At 40.2% G+C, this 21,870-nt stretch overlaps 1 protein-coding gene, 1 long non-coding RNA gene and 1 other non-coding gene across 3 annotated transcripts in view; 1 reads left to right on the top strand and 2 right to left on the bottom strand.

The window, feature by feature from the left end:
- The window catches only part of LOC103351785 (uncharacterized), a 78,740-nt gene that overhangs the window by 6,458 nt on the left and 50,412 nt on the right, over positions 1-21,870 (bottom strand). The window lies entirely within an intron of this gene.
- Positions 2,729-6,732, top strand: LOC100358462 (protein FAM47E). Its single transcript, XM_008272631.5, has one exon. The coding sequence runs from the start codon at positions 3,201-3,203 to the stop codon at positions 4,461-4,463; it is 1,263 nt and encodes a 420-aa protein (XP_008270853.2). The 5' UTR covers positions 2,729-3,200; the 3' UTR covers positions 4,464-6,732.
- LOC127485003 (U6 spliceosomal RNA) lies at positions 16,523-16,632 on the bottom strand. Its single transcript, XR_007912211.1, has one exon. It is a non-coding gene; the product is annotated as a U6 spliceosomal RNA (small nuclear RNA).

The raw sequence follows: 21,870 nt of genomic DNA, 5'->3' as shown, positions 1-21,870 counted from the left end.
TCCCATATGGGCCGCAGTTCAAGACCCAGCTGCTCTACTTCCAATCCAGCTCTCTGCTATGGTCTGGAAAGCAGTAGAAGATGGTCCAAGTCCTTGGGCCCCTCCACTCATGTGGGAAACCCAGAGGAAGCTCCTGGCTCCTGGCTTTGGATCAGCACAGCTCCGGCTGTTGTGGCCAACTGCGAAGTGAACCAGTGGATGGAAGATGTCTCTCTCTCTGCCTCTCCTTCTCTCTTTGTGTTAACTCTGACTTTCAAATAAATAAATAAATGCTTTTTTTTTTAAAAAAGAAAAACTCTTAGAATATGCTTTATACCATAGTATACTTTAAATGGGTGAGTTGCATAATCTAAAAAGTATATCTCACTAACGCTACAGTTTTTAAAGGAAGACCTTTCTCTCTGTCTCTCTCTCTCTCACTGGACAGTAAAAAAAAAAAAGAAGAGGTTTTTTACAATAGTACTGGCAGCTGAGAAGACAAGCCGGAAATAAAAGTGCACAAGAAAAAAAAATTTTTTTTCTGATGAAGCATATTGAAAACTCTCATGTAGAAAATTAAGAAAAGCAGGCCGGCGCTGCGGCTCAATAGGCTAGTCCTCCACCTGCGGTGCTGGCACACCAGGTTCTAGTCCCGGTCGGGGCGCCAGATTCTGTCCCGCTTGCTCCTTTTCCAGTTCAGCTCTCTGCTGTGGCCCAGGATGGCAGTGGAGGATGGCCCAGGTGCTTGGGCCCTGCACCCCATGGGAGACCAGGAGAAGCACCTGGCTCCTGGCTTCGGATCAGCGTGGTGCGCAGGCCGCAGTGGCCCTTGGGGAGTGAACCAATGGCAAAGGAAGACTTTTCTCTCTCTCTCTCTCTCACTGTCCACTCTGCCTGTCAAAAACAAATGCATATGCTAGATTTAAAATATATATGTAAATAGATGTAAGATGCTTCCTCTTTGAAATATCAGGAATGAAAGGTTATTCTAATTTATATTTTTTCCCTAACTCAAATATTACATTAGTACAAGAAACACATTTCTTTTGATGACAGTTTAAAGCTCAATTTCAGCTATTTAATTCTTCATTTCCTAAAACTCATAAAGGTGAGGTTTTGGTCTATGATTATTCCATTAAACTTGCAATGAATGTTACAGTGAATTTTTTTTTTCTCTTATAAAGTGCTTCACACAAAACAGCATCTTGGTTATATTTAGTTTTGCAAGTCTGGAAATACAACGTTTTACTGTCATGCTATTTTCATTTGACTAGTTGAGTAATAAAACATGAGTTTTCTTGATCTTACAATATGGTCAAACTGCATTTTTACATAGTGAAAGAGAAAATGTAGATGAACTTGAAATTTAGAGAAGATAAACAAAAATGATGCAAGATGGAAATAATCTGTAGAGAAAAACTTTTAATTTACCTTTATTTAAAAGACAGAGGGACATCTTCTATTTGCTGGTTCATTCTCCAAATGTGTCTCCTGTATGGCTGGGACACCAGAAGTCGGAAATTCAGTCTGGGTTTCCCACGTGGGTGGCAGGGCCCCAAATACTTGGGTCATCATCTGCTGACTCCCTGGCTACGCAGTAGCAGGAAGCTGGAATTGGGAGCAGAGCCAGGACTTGAACCTAGGTACTTGGATCTAGGATGCTGGTTTCTCAAGCAGCATCCTTTTAGCTACACCAAATACTGGGCCCTGATCTGTGGGGATACATTCAACAAGGGGAAACAAATTTGGAAAACTTGATAAGGTAAACGATTACGTGGGAATGTACTTACATAAGCATTTCTGATCGATCCCAAAAAAGGAGGAACACAAAGAAGCTAAGAACAGAGAAATAACTAACCATGTTATGTTACTAAAGATGAGAACTGAAAAGGGAAAGTGATTGATATTGTAAACTCCAGTAGAATAATCCAAGATTGAAAATTATCACTAGATAAGAGGATACGTATCATATATGGTGATTATATCTTGAATTGTAATAGTTTGAGGACACAGCACACTGCCACAAATGGGATCTTAGCCAATATGTGAAGAATGAAAGAGTGAGAAAATGGATTTTTTAAAAATTTTATTTAACAAATATAAATTTCCAAAGTACAGCTTATGGATTACAGTGGCTTCCCCCACCCCCATAACTTCCCTCCTACCCGCAACACTCCCATCTCCCGCTCCCTCTCCCATTCACATCAAGATTCATGAGAAAATGGATTTTAGGCCGGTGCCGCGGCTCACTAGGCTAATCCTCTGCCTTGCGGCGCCGGCACACCAGGTTCTAGTCCCGGTTGCCCCTCTTCCAGGCCAGCTCTCTGCTGTGGCCAGGGAGTGCAGTGGAGGATGGCCCAAGTGCTTGGGCCCTGAACCCCATGGGAGACCAGGAGAAGCACCTGGCTCCTGCCATCGGATCGGCGCGGTGCGCCAGCCGCAGGGTGCGGGCCGCGGCGGCCATTGGAGGGTGAACCAACAGCAAAGGAAGACCTTTCTCTCTGTCTCTCTCTCTCACTGTCCACTCTGCCTGGCAAAAAAAAAAAAAAAAAAAAAAAAAAAAAAAAGATTTTAAAATAGACATCAGTTCAGGCCATAGTGAGGAACAATACCAAATTTGTAATTTGTATTATACAAAGGTTTTGGTGCTAACGAAAGAAAAATTGTGCTAGACCAATATTGTTTTTTTTTTTTTTTTTTTTTGACAGGCAGAGTGGACAGTGAGAGAGAGAGAGAAAGGTCTTCCTTTGCCGTTGGTTCACCTTCCAATGGCCGCCGCGGCCAGCGCACTGCGGCCAGCGCACTGCGGCCGGCGCACCGCGCTGATCCGATGGCAGGAGCCAGGTGCTTCTCCTGGTCTCCCATGGGGTGCAGAGCCCAAGGACTTGGGCCATCCTCCACTGCACTCCCTGGCCACAGCAGAGAGCTGGACAGGAAGAGGAGCGACTGGAACAGAATCCGGCGCCCCGACCGGGACTAGAACCCGGTGTGCCGGCGCCGCAAGGCAGAGGATTAGCCTAGTGAGCCGCAGGGCTGGATCGCTAGACCAATATTGTAAGATGCCCCTCCCCAGGAATCTGGCTGTGCCGGCGCGCCAGTGCCACCATGCATGAAACAATCCAGGCTCCTGGAGGTTCCAGGTCTCCTAGCGACCGAGTGATCAGCAGTCAACAAAAAGCTGAAGCTTCAGCACTGGCCCCGAAGGTGGGGCCAGGGGCACCATGGCGGACCGGAGGCTGTCACAGTGGCCCTTTGTACTGGAGCCGATGCCTCCAGGCATGACTTGCAAGCCCTGTTACAAGGCCAAACTACCTTCCAAGTGTTTGACAAACCACAAGAGCAAGTTTCTGAAGTTGTCCACATCCTTGGACAGCAGGCGCTGGGTATTCGTGAAAGAGGGGCTCGACGACTTCAGGAAAGGCTGTCCGCCTTGCGATGGTATGGTCACTCGCGGCCCGAAGGAGGCCTTTCTCCCCGTGATTTCTCACCGAGTTCCCCGACCTGCCCCTGCGAAGAGAAAGCTGCCCTCGAAAGCAGGCCTGTTTCCCATGCTCTCGCAGGCCCAGCTGGCACGCAAGGCTTTTGTAGAGGACATGGAAGCGCAACTGACGAAGCATCCCTTGGCTACCTACCCAAATCTGGAGGAAGATCTGCCTGCAGATCTCTTATTGAAGGTGCTGGAAGAGCTGGACCCTGAGAGGAAGCTGGAGGACACCTGGGCTTATTGTAAGGGCAACAGGGAAAAATCCAAGATGCCCACGAAGGTTTCTAAGCGTCGCACTGCAAAAGCCTTCTTGGAGCCTCTCAAGGCGTCTGCTTCACATCCAGACAAGTTATGTCAAAGGTCAAGCATACATGAATTGCACGAGGGCACTGTTCGTTCAGCTGTACCGAGAATAGTCTGTGACTTTTGCAAATGGGCGGCTGCTTCGGGGTACCAAGACATTGATGAAGACTACGTGATCCAACAGTTTACCATCAGCCATAAGTGGAAACCAGGCTTTGAAAGCTACTGCATGGTGAATGTACACGACGTTCATCCAGAACTAAAGCACATCACAGAGCTCCATGAAAGAGATGAAATGAAAAGCTCCATGGACGAGCTAGGCTGGGAAACTGAACTCCAGGAAACGCCAGAGATTTGGAAGACGACCAGGGTGAAGATGAAATATGGAGCATGGTACCTGAAGACCAAGTTGTGGAAAAAGCTAATGAGTAATGAACCTTTGATTGATCCTAAGATCATCCTTGAAGCTGAACGAGAGAGGATGAAACCAGACATTATTGACGATCTTTATGGAACAATTGCCTTTAAGGATTTCATTCTAAGCAGGGGCTACAACATGCCCCACATCCTGGAGAAGTTGTTCACTAGGAAGGGATGGGATTATGAATCTGTCAAGACCCCTATATCTAAAGTTACCAGAATCCACTTAAAACTAGGAGAACATACAGAGGAAGATGATATGACAATTCTCCAGTGACTACTTACTTGGCTATTTCTCTTTCATTGTAAATACCAATCAGAATTATGAGTGTCCCACTTGGAATGTACAACTCTGGCAATTTGTGTAAACTCAACACCTAATGCTTATAAAGATTTCTCAGTGACCTCCTATTTTGGGCTCATCATTTTAAAAATATTTTACCAACTATGAGAACAACATTCATATATACTTTATCACATTTTGTGGAATTGTATTACATTGCGATATCAATATTAGTAAAAACATAAAGCAGAATTACTTAAGAAAAGAAATGCCCTATTGGTTATTTCTAGGTAGCTAAAACATGGGATCAATCTTATAATAAGTAAAAGGAGACTTATATATCTCCATGTACATTAAAATTGTAGTGAAGTAATTATGACAAATGTTTTGTTAGTCAAAACTTGAAATCTATAGCAAAAATATTAACCTCTTTTAATAATGAAATTATCTTCCACTTTAGAATCCCATCAAACCCCCAAGAGCAGTTTGAAAACTACTTATCAAAATTAAAGGTGAAATATAAGCTGTGTCATTTTATCATATTTCTCAACTGAATATATAAACATTTTCACCATTTTCTTAAAACTTCACAACAAAAAGTGTCCTTCATGAAGGACCTCTGTGGGTCCTTGTGATAGTTTTAATAAAATCTTATCTTTTCAATCAAGAACCCAGTGGAAAGAAGTGGTCATCAAAGAAGGATGTACTTTTCTCTGAAAGGATGAGAAAACTACTTTGTTTATGGCCTTGTCTATATAATGAAGGAGTTTGTGGATTCCAAAGGCTTCCATAGTCTAGGGAGCTCATGTCAAGAGCCTTGGGTGATCATTGATGTCATACATAAGAGTATTAATTGTTTTTATTTTTTATTTTTTGATAGGCAGAGGGGACAGTGAGAGAGACAGAGAGAAAGGTCTTCCTTTTTTCCGTTGGTTCACCCCACAATGGCCGCTGTGGCTGGCGCGCTGTGGCCGGCACACTGCTCTGATCCGAAGCCAGGGGCCAGGTGCTCCCTCCTGGTCTCCCATGCGGGTACAGGGCCCAAGCACTTGGGCCATCCTCCACTGCCCTCCCGGGCCATAGCAGAGAGCTGGACAGGAAGAGGAGCGACTGGAACAGAATCCGGCGCCCTGACCAGGACTAGAACCCAGTGTGCCGACACCGCAGGTGGAGGATTAGCCTATTGAGCCACGGTGCCGGCCATTAATTGTTAAATTAACAACAGGAGTGCACTAACTTCCCATGCAAGATCTCTGTCCTCAAAGAGCTGTATTATGAGACTTAATTGTAAAACTTGTTCTCAAAGATTTGCTTCATTTTAGTGTATTAAATGGAGGATATTCATATGACACGTAAGTTTTAGTTATGCCTAAATGCTCACAAAAGATGTCTCATTCTTGGGTTTTTCTTTAAAGTTAATTAAGTTTCTCAAAAAGAGTACTTTAAAAAAAAGAAGTGAAATCAACTTCAAGATGCAATGACTTTGAAAAGCCCTTGTCTCAACTGTTGAGGAACAGTTTTTTTTATACAATTTGTTGAAATAAATAGTTAATCTATTTAACTCTGTTTGTTGAAATAGGTGGGAAGAATCACTATGCTCCTGAAGTTGCATGAAGTTTGTATTCCTTAAATAAAAGGTTTCTTTGGGGAAAAAAAAAACTTCACCACAAAACACTATTTCCAAATCATACAAACAAGTGCAAAATGTAGGTAGATTTAAGTTTGTGGCAGATCTGTTGTGCAAAATATATCTGTGTCAGCAAAGCTACACAGTAGCATCAAATATATACACATATCTATTCAAATACAACTAGTGTTTTCATTTCATGAATAGCAATTTAAAATTCACTCAGAGTTTAATTTATAGGTGCAAAGATTTGTAGTGCAAATCTGAAGTGCATTTCTGCTTCCAATTTTTTAGTAATCCAACTGCAGATGGAAATATATATATATATATATACACACACATTTCATCCTCATAAGAAGAGATAGCTGTTTACATGAAAATTCTCTGCAGTATAGTCTATCTGTGGGTATTTTGTGCTTAAAGAATCAGATCTACATAGTTGTGTAAGTCAAGGCCTAGAATTTCCATCACCATAATCCTTGGGTCATGTCACTACTGTATTTTACTGTATTTCTCCAGTGGTTTCTAATCCAGTCTCCTCCTTGAATATAGTTTTGTAAAATGCAAACCTGGTCAAATTCACACCCTTGAAAATTCTTCAGGCTCATGTGCACTGAGCTACACACACAAATATGCATACTCACATGACCCCACCCCACCACAGGGAGTACTCCCTTCTACCGCCCCAGCCCCCACCCCCAAGCTCCTGTTTTCCGGATTTCAGGCGTTACGTCTTTTCTTATATCAGTATCTTTGTCCATGATCTTTATTGTTAGGGCTTCACTGAGACAATGTGATCCTGTTTCAATATTTCCCCACCAAGGTCAATTTTGTGATAGTTTTAATAAGATCTTATCTTTTCCATCAATGATATTTGTTTTCCAGTTGCCTTCTCCTAAAGAATTTGAGTATATTAGAGAAATGAGACACCACTACTGCCTTCAAAATATGTGAAATTCCTATACCTGTTTATTCAGATCTCACGGAGGCTAACAGCATGCTGTTGGCTTAGTGTTAACCTGGCTCTGTGGTTCTGCATTGAAGTCTTGTACTTCCTGAAGAACTGTTCATTCTCACAGTTCAACGTTCAGTTCTTCTGAGCAGGAGATGGACATGCTTTTCCACATTTTCTTATGTAACTTCACACTTTACAAGGCATTTTATTTTTACCTACAAAATGGATACCATTATCATCAAACTCAAAGTCTACTGAGCATTAAAATATTGCTTAATGTAAGAACCCAAGGTTGCAAGTATCATAGAATTGATGCATTGGCACAAAATATATATGTTTGTATCAGAGGGTGGAGTGTGCTGAAAAGACAACACAAAGAAACCAAGGGAAAAAAAACCTTTTTGATGGCATTTACCCAGGGATAGCCTTCAACTAAATCTTACTCAATCTTAGCTGCTGCTTAACATGTGAAAAATGTATTTGCAAAAAAGACTCTAATCCTGCCATCTGTGGCAACATGGATGGAACTGGAAGACATTATGTCAACTGAAATAATTCAACACAGAAAAAGAAATATTGCATACTCTCACTCATGTGGGAGCCAAAAACACTGACTGAATAGAAGTAGAGTAGAACAGTGGTCACTAGAAGCAAAAACTGCAAGTAGCAAAGGAAAAGAGTAAGGCTGGATAACAGGTGCCAAAAAACAATCAGATAGGAGGAATATGTTCTAATGTTCTTTAGCAGAGTAGAGTGACTATAGTTCACCACAGTTTATATTTCATAAAGCACTAGAAGAGAGAAGTCTGGAGCTTCTAAACAAATTAATGATACATGTTAAAGGAGGAGGAAAGGCTATTTACTCTGATTTGATCATGAAACATTAATACATGTATTGAAATATAACACTGTGCCTCGTACATATGCACAATTAATATGTTAATTAAAAAAGAAGAGTTGCCAGTAAGAGCTCCTATTTCTTACTGGCAATGGGTACTTCCATGCAATAAACTTTCCACAGAGAAATTACATGAACTTCTTCATGCTAAAATTACCCACATTGGTATTAATTGTCAAACAGAACCAGTGTTTGAATTTTAGATTTGGTACGCCAGTGAGAATTCAAAACACAACCTGACTCCAAATCCATAGTTTTCAGAAGCAGAGAGAATATAGAAGAGAGCCTGATACATAATTGTGTTAGTGTAGCCTCCAAATTTTTTTCAAATATCACTCACATTCTTTGATTTATTCATTTTTCTTTTTAGTATTTACAACATAGAGTAACCCAAAAGTATCATTATCTTCATTCTTTAAATGAGAAATCCCAGAGAATTTAGTTATTTAGGGTCAAGTGTGAAGTATAGAGTGGAAGTCTTCTAATTTATTATCTTATTTCCACACTAAAGTTCAGAAATTTCATGGACAATTAACTGTTCACCTTGAAAACTTGGGCCCTAATAATTGAAACCGGGGTAAGAATAATGTGCCTCGGGGCTCTAATAAGGGAGAAACAAAGATATACTCTCATTTTCTCGTTGATATCTTTCTCTTCATCTTGCTAGGTAGAACAATCATAGCTTTGTTCATTGTGTGGCAGGAGTGAGGACAGATTTAGCTCTGGAAGGATGCAAAAGCCACAAACCGAATGAAATTGGATTGCATGACCAGTGTCTTTTTATCTTAGTTATTCAAGTAGAGGTTAGACATATTGCTTTCTTTTCATTCTACCATAAGATTAAACAAGGAATATTCAATGTGTCTAATTTTAAAACTATGCATTTCAAGAAGAAAATATTTATAAAATTATTTATTCAGCAAATATTTGTATTATGAGGAGTTTGAAAACACATTGAATATTGAAGATAATAAAATAGCCACTCTTCTTTTTTTTCTTTTCTTTTTTAATTATTTAATAAATGTGAATTTACAAAGTGCAACTTTTGTATTGTTGTGGCTTCCCCCCAACCTCCCCCACTCCCGCGGCCCTCCCCTCTCCCATCCCCTCTCCCATCCCGCCCTTCATCGAGTTTCATTTTCAATTACCTTCATATACAGAAGATCAACTTAGTATACACTAAGCAGGGATTTCAACAGGTTGCACTCACACAACCGCACAAGGTATAGGGTATTGTTCGACTAGTAGTGTTGTCTTTAAGTTTCATAGTAAAACACATTAAGGACAGAGATCCTATGTGGGGAGCCTGTACCCAGTGACTCCCGTTGTAGATTTAATTGCCATTCTTATTTATGGCATCAGCAATCACCTGAGGCTCTTGCCGTGAGCTGTCCAGGCTATGGAAGCCCCTTGAGTTCACCAACTCTGAACTTGTTTAGTCAAGGCCGTATCACAGTGGAGGTTCCTTCCTCCCTTCGGAGAAAGGCGCCTCCCTCCTTGATGGCCTGTTCCTTCCGCTGGGGTCTTGTTCACCAGGATCTTTCATTTCGATTGTTTTCTGCCACCGTGTTGTGGCTTTCCATGCCTGTGAGACTCTCATGGGCCTTTTAGTCAGATCTGAATGCCCCAAGGGTTGATTCTGAGGCCGGAGTGCTGTTTTGGGCGTTTGCCATTCTATGAGTCTGCTGTGTGTCCTGCTTCCCCCACAGGATCATTCTCTCCCTTTTAATTCTATCCTTCATTATTTAATAGCCACTCTTCTTATTCAATATTTTACAAAAATAGAAGCTTAATTATTTCCTAATTTTTCTTCTTTCACTGTTTTTCCTTTGCTGAATAGCATAGCACTTAAAATTTTTAATTAAGCTATATCCTGCTAAAAAAGTAAATTATGATATTCCATTCTATTTATTTTTTGGAAAAAATTTGTTTGCAACTGCCTTGATGAAAACAAGCACTGCATAATTATTAAACATTGCAAACCAGGTTCGTATTAATTTTTTAAATACATATTTTCTTTGGCTAGAAAAAAAGGTTACGTAGACTGTACCCAATTTTCCCTCTGTTAAATTTTTTCTGTAGTGACTTTTATGTCCATGCAACCCTCTACTTTAAGTAGACACACTCTTTTCTATTTATTTATTCATTTTGACAGGCAGAGTTAGTGTGAGAGAGAGAGACAGAGAGAAAGGTCTTCCTTTTTCCATTGGTTCACCCCCCAAGTGGCCGCTACGGCCGGTGCTATGCTGATCCGAAGCTAACTCCTGGTCTCCCATGCGGGTGCAGGGCCCAAGGACCTGGGCCATCCTCCACTACACTCCTGGGCCACAGCAGAGAGCTGGACTGGAAGAGGAGCAACCGGGACAAAATCTGGCTCCCTGACCGGGACTAGAACCCGGGGTGCCAGTACCACAGGTGGAGGATTAGCCTAGTGAGCCGCAGCGCTGGCCGTAGACATACTCTTAACATCAGTGGTAAGTGGATACTATAATAATCAACCAGATTATAGTATGCCCCAGAGTAATAAGTCCTTTGGAGAATATAGCTGCAGGAACATGGAGTTTACCAAAGATGAAATAATTTTTCACTCTGAGAGTCTGCAGTAAATAATATTAGAAGTGTGGCTTTTAGAGCATTGACTCCTTATCCTACCACTGCTATGTGCTGATCCTGTGACTACAGGCAAATGAGTTGCTTCACAGAACCTATTTCTTCATCTCAAACTTGGAATAACAATAATTTTCCACTTGGATTTTTAAAGGCTAAATGAAATATGAACAATTGCATAAGTCTTGGTTGTCTAGTAAGTTTTTCTCCCCCCTCTACATCACTTGTCATGAGTGTTTTGTGCTGCTAAACATGAAATATCTTTTTGCCTTACATTCCCTAAGTATAATATTAAATAACATTTTCAGGCAGTGGCCTGAGGACTAAAAAATTTGATCATATTCTTATGCTATTGCAATCCAGCAGTCACTTGAGGAGTAATTTCCTTATAATGTTGAGGAAAGAGGAAAATAATGATATGCTATGAATATCATAATTTATACAACATTTATGAATTCCTGAGTGTCATCAAAATACAGATATTAGCCTAATGGCCTGGGAAAAGCAGTGGAAGATGGCTCAAGTGTTTAGGCCCCTGCCACCCACATGTGAGACCCTGATGAAGATTTTGGCTCCTGGCTTAGGCCTGGCCCAGTGCTGGCTGTTATGGCCATCTGGGGATTGAACCAGTGGGTGTAAGATCTCTCTCTTTCTCTCTGTGTCTCTCTCCCTCTCTCTGTAATACTGCCCTTCAAATAACTAAATCTTAAACACACAGATTAAAATCACCCATGTTAAGGGCAACTGTGATCTGTACATATACAGAAACACATTCTATAGCATTCGATAGCATATAGTCCATTCTATAGCACTATGCAACCTGACTTCTTTCAACCTAAAATATTCTTAGCTATAAAGAGTTGGATCATTTAACACAGTAAAAAACAGTTGAATTTTGATGCACTTTCAGGAGTGAGTATATGCAAACTGAAGAGGTCCTTATGATGACAGAGTATCTATATCAAAAGCAGCAGTAAATAGGTTTAATTTCTCAACAAAATGCTGGAAGCAAGAGGCAATCTCATGTAATTAACAAGTTTGATATGTGAGGGCAGAGTGAACATTATTGCAGGCATGGTGAGGGGGCAGGTAAGGATGGGAAGGTGACAGAACAATTTCCTAAACCCCAGAGGAAAACAAATTAGTGTTTACTAGCTTCTAATTAATAATTAAGGTATGGTTCCTTGCTGGCTCTAGCTAGCATACTGCTTAAATATTTGTTTTAAAAGAATCATTCTGAGTCCTTAATCTCTAATCTTGTTATGTGAGTGGTTGACATATATATATGATTGGGAGCTAAAATTTAAAAAAAAAGGCAACCAAAAACAAAAAAAGAAATGCCTGTGTGTATCAATACTGCTGCAAATATAGGTTTAATTGTAATGCTATACTTCTATAGATGTATAAATTTCTATATACTTCTATAGATGTAATGTGATTTTAATGCTTTAAAATTTACTGTTTATTAGTTTTTCACTTGATTATTGCTTATAATCCTTGTCTATATTCCCACTGAACTAGAGTCTTTTTACTTTTTAGTTGTTGAACTCTGTTGACTGTAATGTAAATTACAAATATGTTACCTGACATTTTGAGATTTGATAGTTTATAACCCTTGTCTATACTCTTGAGGAACAGTAGTTTTTCTACTAAAAAACGAAAGGAAGGAAGGGAGGGAGGAAGGAAGGGAGGGAGGGAGAGGGAGCTGTGAACTACATAGAATCTGTTCTCTTTGTATTAATATCATACTAATATGAAAAAGTAAAAATTAAGTTAAAAAATAAAAATTGAAGTATGAACACTTAACATTAGATCTACCCACTTGATAAATTTTCAAAATTCCCAATACTGTTAACAATAGGCACAATGGTATATCTTTATAGAACATATTCATTATCTATAACTGAATCTCTATAACTCTGGGACAGCAACTCCTCATTTCCCACTCCTCCCCCAGCCCATTACAACCACCATTCTATTTTGTTTCTATGAGCTTTACTGTTTATGATAGCTTATCATCATTTAAGTAACTCCATTCATAGTGGAATCATGCAGTATTTTTCCTCAACTATATATATATATATATATATATATATAGAGAGAGAGAGAGAGAGAGAGAGAGAGAAAGGATTTCCTTCTTTTAAAAGGTTGAATACTACCACATTGTATGTTTATACAATGTTTACTTTACCAATTCATTTGATGAATAGTTTGTTTCCATATTGTGACTGTTATGAATAATGCCATATTGAGCATGGGATTGCATGTATCTTCAAGATTCTAATTTCAATACTTTTGCATGTATACTAGGGGTGGGAAGACTGATCATACTGTAATTCTATTTAATATTTTACAGAACTTCCATACTATTTTAAATAACTGTTGCATCATTTCACTTTCTCATTAACAGTGTATAAAGCTTCCAAGTTCTCAACAGCCTTGCAAATACTTCATATATCAAGTGTGGATAGATATTTAGTTTTCTCAAGCACACTCAATGAAAGGACTATCCTTTCCTTGTGTATTTCTGTCACCTTTGTCAAAGATCACTTACAGCTTATGCCCCAAAATTTCTTTCTGAGGTCTGGAGGAAGTAATTAACTTCTCAAAATCAAATATACCACATATTGCATATTTGTAATCATTCCTTCATTTTGTTTTCTTTTAAAGGACACAAACCAAAATTGAACATTAGTGGTCTCCAAAATCAAAAAGAAATGTTTTCAATTTATCTGAAAGTCAGAGAAACATAGCAAGAAGGGAGAGGGAGAAGGAGGGGGAGGGGGAGGGGGAGATCTTCCATTCACTGATTCACTCCCTAATGGAGAGTTGGGAACTTTCTCTGTCAAGGGCCATTTGGATATTTATAACATCATCATCCACGTGCCATACAAAATTAACAACTTAACAATTAGCCTGATACAGATTTACTGAATTTGGAGTCCTGCTTCAGGTTGCCTTGGCAGGGCCAGATCAAATGATTCCACAGGCCTTATAGGGCCCACAAGCCAGACATTCCCAACCCCTGCTATAACAGTTAGGGGCTAGGCCATGCTGAAGCCTGGGGTCCAGAACTCAATTCATATCTACTTCCAGAGTGGTAGGGACCCAAGTAGTTAAGCTATCACCTGCTGCCTCCTAAGGAGTGCATTTAACAGGAAGCTGGATCAAAAGAGGATCTGGGAATCCTATTCAGGCATTCTGATATAGGATGAGGGTATTCCAAGCTACATCATAACCACTAAGCCAAATTCCTGACCCCTCATTTTGGTTTTTACATGAGCAAACTCAGAATTACTAATTATCATTTTTTTCTCACAAGATGATATAGAATGAATACCTTATCAGTAGATCATTGGAAAGGTAGCTTTTTATATAGTGAATTGACTGCTTTCAGGGGCAAACTATACTTTTGCAAGCAAAGAATTTAATCTTTTTGCAAACAAAGAGTTTATCTTAAATGTACCACAAAATTTAATTCTTACAGCATATCATCTTATTAATCACATTTTTCTGATGAGTAAAATGCTATTTACAAGTTCATAAAACTTGGAAGGGTTAGAGTCCACTTTTAATTGAGCAGCATTTGACACAGGATTCCATGTCCCTCACTGCTTCCTAAACAGAGAATGAAGAATACTTATTATATTCATTTTCTATCTATGTACATTGAATTAAAGAACAGTACAATGAGAATATAGATCATGAATTATCTCACTTCCAAAGGCTGCTACCAAATCATATAGCTATTATTTATAATGATTTGCCAACTGCCAGAATAGTCACTGTTATAACTAATATTAAAGTGAAATAAGAACTTCAATTTACAGAAATATGAGATCATACCATGTGGATATATGGCTACTTCTCAAATTCAGGGATTGGTCTTTACCTTTTTAGTGTAATGGTTTATAAAATGACACCATGCTGTTCAAAACTTTTTTTAAAAGATTATTTATTTGAGAGGTAGAGTTACAGAGAGAGGTAGAGACAGAGAGAGAGGTCTTCTATCTGCTGGTTCACTTCCCAAATGGCTGCAACGGCTGGACCTGGGACAATCTGAAGCCAGGACCTTCTTCCGTGTCTCCCACATGGGTGCGGGGGCCCAAATACTTGGGCCATCTTCTACAGCTTTTCAAGGTCATAGCAGAGAGCTGGATTGCAAGAGGAGCAGCCGGGACCAGAACCAGCACCCATATGGGATGCTGGCACTGCAGGCAGAGTATTAACCTACTGTGTCATAATGCTGGCCCCCGAAAGCTTTTTATTATCAGTTGTTTTCAAGAGGCAAAAGTCTTGGGGATATGTCTCATTTAACTCTTCTTTACCATGATGTATCCATTTTGGCTAATTTTCTTAGTCAAAAAAATGATAAAAAATGTTCACAACATATTTTTTCAATGTTAATATAAATTTGTGTTCGGCAAGATGGTGATGCAGAAGGGAGCAGTAAGCTTTTCATTTGTTTCTTTATTTCTGCTTACCTTTTAAAAAGTACAGCCATCTTATCAATGGTTTACAAAATTTACTACTTAAAATAAGAATTTTATTTATTTACTCCAGGGTAAGAAGAGGAAAAATTAGTAAGGTTGATAAAATTCCATCATCTCTTGAAATGCAGTTCAATAATGCACCTAAACTGTACATATAAGGGGGCTTGCAAGCATTCACCCATATGATTTAATTAAATTAAATATAGCTGCAATCCTAATATCAACTAAATCAAAATGTTTCAAATACTTCTGAGAATTTTTTTTAGTCTTGTAAGGTAAAAACTACTTCTATAAACAAATGCTTCTATATAATTTGGCCAATAAACCCCAGGCAATATCCAATACAATTCAATTCATTACAAAGATAGAGACAGTTGAAATGTATGTTGGCTTATTGATTTTACTTTCACTAAGCTATTCTATGGCTTCTTATTGATGTGATTATAATAAATTTATTTTATTTTATTTTAATTTTTTGACAGGTAGAGTGGACAGTGAGAGAGAGAGACAGAGAGATAGGTCTTCCTTTATCATTGGTTCACCCTCCAATGGCCACTGTGGCCGGCGCAATGCAGCCGGCACACCGCGCTGATCTGAAGCTGGGAGCCATGTGCTTCTGCTGGTCTCCCATGGGGTGCAGACCTAAGCACTTGGGCCATCCTGCACTGCACTCCCGGGCCACAGCAGAGAGCTGGCCTGGAAGAGGGGCAACCGGGACAGAATCCGGCGCCCCGACCGGGACTAGAACCTGGGGTGCCGGCGCCGCAAGGTGGAGGATTAGCCTAGTGAGCTGCGGTGCCGGCCTTATAATAAATTTTATGCAGAGCCGGCGCCGTGGCTCAATAGGCTAATCCTCCACCTTGCGGCGCCGGCACACCGGGTTCTAGTCCCGGTTGGGGCGCCGGATTCTGTCCCGGTTGCCCCTCTTCCAGGCCAGCTCTCTTCTATGGCCAGGGAGTGCAGTGGAGGATGGCCCAGGTGCTTGGGCCCTGCACCCCATGGGAGACCAGGAAAAGCACCTGGCTCCTGGCTCCTGCCAGGATCAGCGCGGTGCGCCGGCTGCAGCGGCGGCCATTGGAGGGTGAACCAGCGGCAAAAGGAAGACCTTTCTCTCTCTGTCTCTCTCTCTCACTGTCCACTCTGCCTGTCAAAAAAAAAAAAAAAAAAAAAAAAAAAAAATAAATTTTATGCAAGAAATAATCTTACATAGTGTTATTCTCAGAGTCTGTCAACAGTTACGAACCATATAGGCAGATCTTGATTGAATGCTTTTTTCCTGGTGGTGGTAAGGAGGAAAGTGGAAATAAACTTGGTCAAGCCTTTCAGCAGATACTGTCTTTCAATTTACCTCCTTTAAATCTTCCCAATCACCAGCTGAAATAGACATAAAGGTTTGAAAACAATCACCTAAGCAAAGATACAGAAAATTCTTGAGGAGTATATGATTTTACATTTCTCGCTCTCTTTTTTTGTATAAATATGGAATGCCTCATGAATTTGCATGTCATCCATGTTGCACAGAGGCCATGCTAATCTTCTTTGTATTGTTCCAATTTTAGTATATGTGCTGCTGAAGCAAGCGCTCATTTCCTTGAATTCAGGAGGTATTTCTCAATGTATTTATTTAACACAAAGATATTAGAAATTTCTATAAACATACCACAGTAAATTTAATAAAACAGCATTGTAAAAAGTATGTACCCAGTGCAGCATATTCTAGAGTGGACTTGGGGGTGAGTAGGTGGCCTAGCAGTTAAGATGACCACATGGCAGGCTATACTCCTGACTCCAGTTTCCTGCTAATGCAGATCCTGAGAAACAGTAGTGATGGCTCAAGTAAATGAGTTTCTGACACCCAAGTAGAAGACCTGAATTTTATTTCTGGTTGCCAGCCCAGCCCCAGCTGTTGTGGGCTTTTAAGAAGTGAACCAGTGGATGGAGGATCTAAGTTTCTCTGTCAGCCTCTATATCTGTTTCTGTCTCTCTTCTGCTCAAATACATAAATAAAACTTAAAAATATTAGAGTGAATTTGTTGCATTTCTTATATTCTCTATACTTTGACATGATCTTTAATTTATAAGTATTTCAGTAAAAATGTTTAAACAATGAAATTCCTCGTATAAAACTGATTAGAGTTTCGCCGGCACCGCGGCTCACTAGGCTAATCCTCCGCCTTGCGGCACCGGCACACCGGGTTCTAGTCCCGGTTGGGGCACCGAATTCTGTTCTGGTTGCCCCTCTTCCAGGCCAGCTCTCTGCTGTGGCCAGGGAGCGCAGTGGAGGATGGCCCAAGTCCTTGGGCCCTGCACCCCATGGGAGACCAGCAGAAGTACGTGGCTCCTGCCTTCGGATCAGCGCGGTGCGCTGGCTGCAGCGTGCTGGCCGCAGCGCGCTGGCCGCAGCAGCCATTGGAGGGTGAACCAACGGCAAAGGAAGACCTTTCTCTCTGTCTCTCTCTCTCACTGTCCACTCTGCCTGTAAAAAATAAAAGAAAAACTGATTAGAGTTTCAAAGAGTCCATTGATTTTTTTAAATACTATTTGCAATTGTGGGTTCAAGAAATATATTTAGATTTTGTCAAATACAGATTTTCAGAATTCCCTCAATTGGTTTTGATTTACAACTAAGGATTGAAATGCCCTGGCACAAAATAATTTGTAACAGAAACTTAGGCAAGATATAGCTCAGGTCTCCTAACAAAGAACTTGAGGCTAAGGGAGAACAAATGGTTTACATAAATTCCCAAAAAGGTAAAAAATGAACAATATCAGGTTGATAATTGTAATATTTCTAAAAAATCATTTTATTTTCTTATGAATTCAAGAAAAGTATAGGAAATGTTGCTGCCTCCTTTTATGCACATTTTAATGTTATTCATTCTTTCAATTCATTACTATAAAGAAGTTATAATATTTAGAAAGCAATTAAGTAGACACAGTTACACTTTATAAGGTAGTTCATGCCAGGTTATTATAAGGTGGTTCAGGTACACATGAAAGAGGACTTTGCAAATGGTTACAATCTTGGCAATTCAGTGTGCTATAATACAATTTTGACAACATGTAAATTTTACCACACTGTTCAGAAGGTGGCTGACTTCACTGTCCTATTGATATAACTTTGGTTGATGTATTCAGGAATACATCTGTGAAAAGGCTTAGACTATTTTTTAGTAGCCAGCAAAAATTTCCAGAATCACTTTGTTTTATGGATATGAACAAAGAATACTAAATAATCTCAGCTACCCATTAGTGCTAACTTAATCTTACTTCTTGGCTTCTAACACAACATTTGTATATTTTATACAGAATTAGTAACTAGCTTTATTTTTGCGGATATTTAAATAGCATTTTTATAAGCTTTTTAAAAGATTTTTTATTTCTTTATTTGAGAGGTAGAGTTACAGACAGTGAGAGGGGGAGACAGAGAGAAAGGTCTTCATCTGCTGGTTCACTCTCAAAATGGCCACAATGGCCAAAGCTGGGCTGATCCGAAGCTATGAACCAGGAGCTTCTTCTGGGTCTCCCACGTGGGTGCAGGGGCCTAAATACTTGGGCCATCCTCTAATGCTTTCCCAGGCCATAACAGAGAGCTAGATTGGAAGAGGAGCAGCTGGGACACAAACTGGTGCCCACATGGGATGCCGACACTGTAGGCGGAGGCTTAGCCTACTACGCCACAGCACTGGCCCCTTTAAATAGAATTTCAATGATGATTTTTCACTATTAGATATCATTGATATTTTTCCCTTCAAAAGGAAATACTGTCTAAATATATATTCCACATCAATTCTTATTATTTTTATTTGAATAAAGAGACTAAAACTTTTAACAAGCTACTGCAAGGTGTCCAGCGTGTAACAAATCTTCCCAGGCAGACAAATCAGTTAATTCACAGGCTTTTATTTGGGTTCCACCCCCCGGGCATGGTTCCCCGCTCCCAACAGAGCAACAGAGCGGGGGCAGGGGAAGTCGCGCATCAGAGATTGGGAGAGCTCCTTTTATAGATTCAGGGCATGGGGGTTAAAGGTTGAGGCGGGTCTGATCCTCACTGGTTGACCTTTAGGCACCCGCAGGGACCTTGACAAGGACTTTTCTTCCCTGGAAGTACAGGTAGGAACTTTCCATTCCCAGAAGTATAGGCCTTCCTTCCTTGTGGATCCCAAAGCTACCAGCTACCGAATTATTTTATTTGCGGTTTTGAACCCTTTCAATGTGGAATTTATTATTGAAGAAATCAGTCTATGTCTCATGGTCCTGCCAAACTTCCCAAACTACCTAGTAAAGAATCTAAGGAGAGTATCAATCTCTGCTAATTACAGGTGATGTGCTTGAAATATGTGGAAACAATGTAAATATCCATCAACAGATGAATGGACCAAGCAAATGTGGTATGCACGTTCGAAAGAATAGTATTCAATCTTAAAAAGAAAGAGGATCATTCAATATGTGACAATGTAGATGAACTTTGCAGACATTAAGCTGTATGAAGTAAGCTAGCCACAGAATGATAAATACTTCAGGATTTCATGAACACAAGGTTATCTAAAATATTCAAACTCATAAAATTAAGAATGGATGGTGGTTTCCAGGGATTATGGGAGGCAGCAATATGGAGTTGTTGACCAGAGATATAAAGTTTAATTTAACCAAGATGAATAAACTCTAGAGCTCTATTGCATGACAATGTATCTAAAGTCAATAATAATGTTGGGGATGGTAAAGTTAAAAATGTACTGAAAGTATAGATCTCTTGTGAAGTGTTCTCAATAAAATAATAAAAAAAACAGATATATGCTTGAACATACCACAAACTATCTAAATCGCAATTTGTTATCAGTAAAACATGGATGATAATAAAGACATGTAATCAGGGAGTTTTTGAGATAAGGTACCATGAACAGAGACAGGCAATATTGATTTTGAATCAGTACATCACTTCTCTAATTAGAGAATGATTTTGTGTACTCATATGCATGTATGCATAATTATCTATATAATCTTCAAACACATACACACATAGACACACACACAGATAAGCCACCAGCTACCACTACTTGTGGGCCACTTCCTTACGAATAATCATTGACTCTACTGCAAGTATTACTTTTTATTTACCTCTTTTTAAATTTTCATCCACTTGAAATAAGTCTTTATTGTATTTTATTTTTATTTTATTTATTTTTTGACAGGCAGAGTGGACAGTGAGAGAGAGAGACAGAGAAAGGTCTTCCTTTTGCCATTGGTTCACCCTCCAATGGCCGCCACAGCTGGTGCACTGCGGCCGGCGCACCGCGCTGATCCAAAGGCAGGAGCCAGGTACTTCTCCTGGTCTCCCATGGGGTGCAGGGCCCAAGGACTTGGGCCATCCTCCACTGCCTTCCCGGGCCACAGCAGAGAGCTGGCCTGGAAGAGGGGCAACCGGGACAGAATCTGGCACCCCGACCGGGACTAGAACCCGGTGTGCCAGCGCTGCTAGGTGGAGGATTAGCCTAGTAAGCCGCGGCGCCAGCCTGAAATAAGTCTTTAAAAATATAAATTTTCATTTACAAGAAAGAAAGAAAGAGAGAAAGAAAGAGAGAGAGAAAGAGAGAAGAGAGAAAGAGAAAGAGAAATAAATAAAGAAAGAAAAAGACAGAGAAAGAAAAAGAAAAAGGAAGAAAGAAAAAGGAAGGAAGGAAGGAAGGAAGGAAGGAAGGAAGGAAGGAAGGAAGGAAGACAGGTTGAAACCAAGAGCCAGAAACTTCATCCAGGTCTCCCACATGATGGCAGGGGTCCAATCACTTGAACCATCATGCTTCACAGGATGCAGTACAGAAAGCTAGATCAGAAGCCAGGACTGGAACCAGCACTCTGATATGGGATGTGGGAGTAGCAAGCAGCAGCTTAAGCTTAACCCAATGCACCACAATGTCATTCCCTTCTCTTTGGCAGCCAGTTAGTTTACTTTTTAAAGAATGGATTATATAGCACATTAACTAGCTATTAACTTCAAAAGACACAAATGTGAAGAGTTCATAAAACGAGTTTTTGTGTTCATACCTATAAAAATATCTGACATATAGCCGGCGCCGCGGCTCACTAGGCTAATCCTCCGCCTTGCGGCGCCGGCACACCGGGTTCTAGTCCCGGTCGGGGCGCCGGATTCTGTCCCGGTTGCCCCTCTTCCAGGCCAGCTCTCTGCTGTGGCCAGGGAGTGCAGTGGAGGATGGCCCAAGTCCCTGGGCCCTGCACCCCATGGGAGACCAGGATAAGTACCTGGCTCCTGCCATCGGATCAGCGCGGTGCGCAGGCCACAGCACGCTGGCCGCAGCAGCCATTGGAGGGTGAACCAACGGCAAAAGGAAGACCTTTCTCTCTGTCTCTCTCACTGTCCACTCTGCCTGTCAAAAATAAAATTAAATTAAAAAAAAATCTGACATATGCTCAATAGTATTGTGTTGAACAAATCAGAGCTAATAATTGAAATTAAATTTGAATTTACTGTTTATTAATTTTGGTAACATTTTTAAATGATGAAGGCAACTAAAAGGCAAAATAATGGATTTTCACAGATTATAGCACTAGAATTTTTATTTGTTAATTCAGCACTATTATTATAATGGTTATCTTATGTGTCAAATTGACTAGGTCACAGGGTGCCGAAATATTTGGTCAAACATTCTGAGTATATTTGTGCAGGTAATTTTAGGTGAGGTTAGCATCTGAATCTGTAGACTAAATAAAAAAGACTGTCCTCCCTAAAATGAGAAGGTTCCATCCAATCTGTCCAAAACAGGAAGGGTTAACCTGGTCTCAAGTAAGAGAGAAATCTTCCTACC

This window comes from Oryctolagus cuniculus, chromosome X, assembly GCF_051225735.1.
Source record: "Oryctolagus cuniculus isolate XC-2025 breed Fujian yellow rabbit chromosome X, ASM5122573v1, whole genome shotgun sequence".
Lineage (NCBI taxonomy): Eukaryota > Metazoa > Chordata > Mammalia > Lagomorpha > Leporidae > Oryctolagus > Oryctolagus cuniculus.
The sequence above is the reverse complement of the archived record's forward strand: the minus strand, read 5'-3'. Positions and strand labels throughout refer to the sequence as shown.

Bases quoted from the DNA above. Each gene is read 5' to 3' on its own strand.
- LOC100358462 (XM_008272631.5), top strand. From the start codon at position 3,201: ATGGCGGACCGGAGGCTGTCACAGTGGCCCTTTGTACTGGAGCCGATG.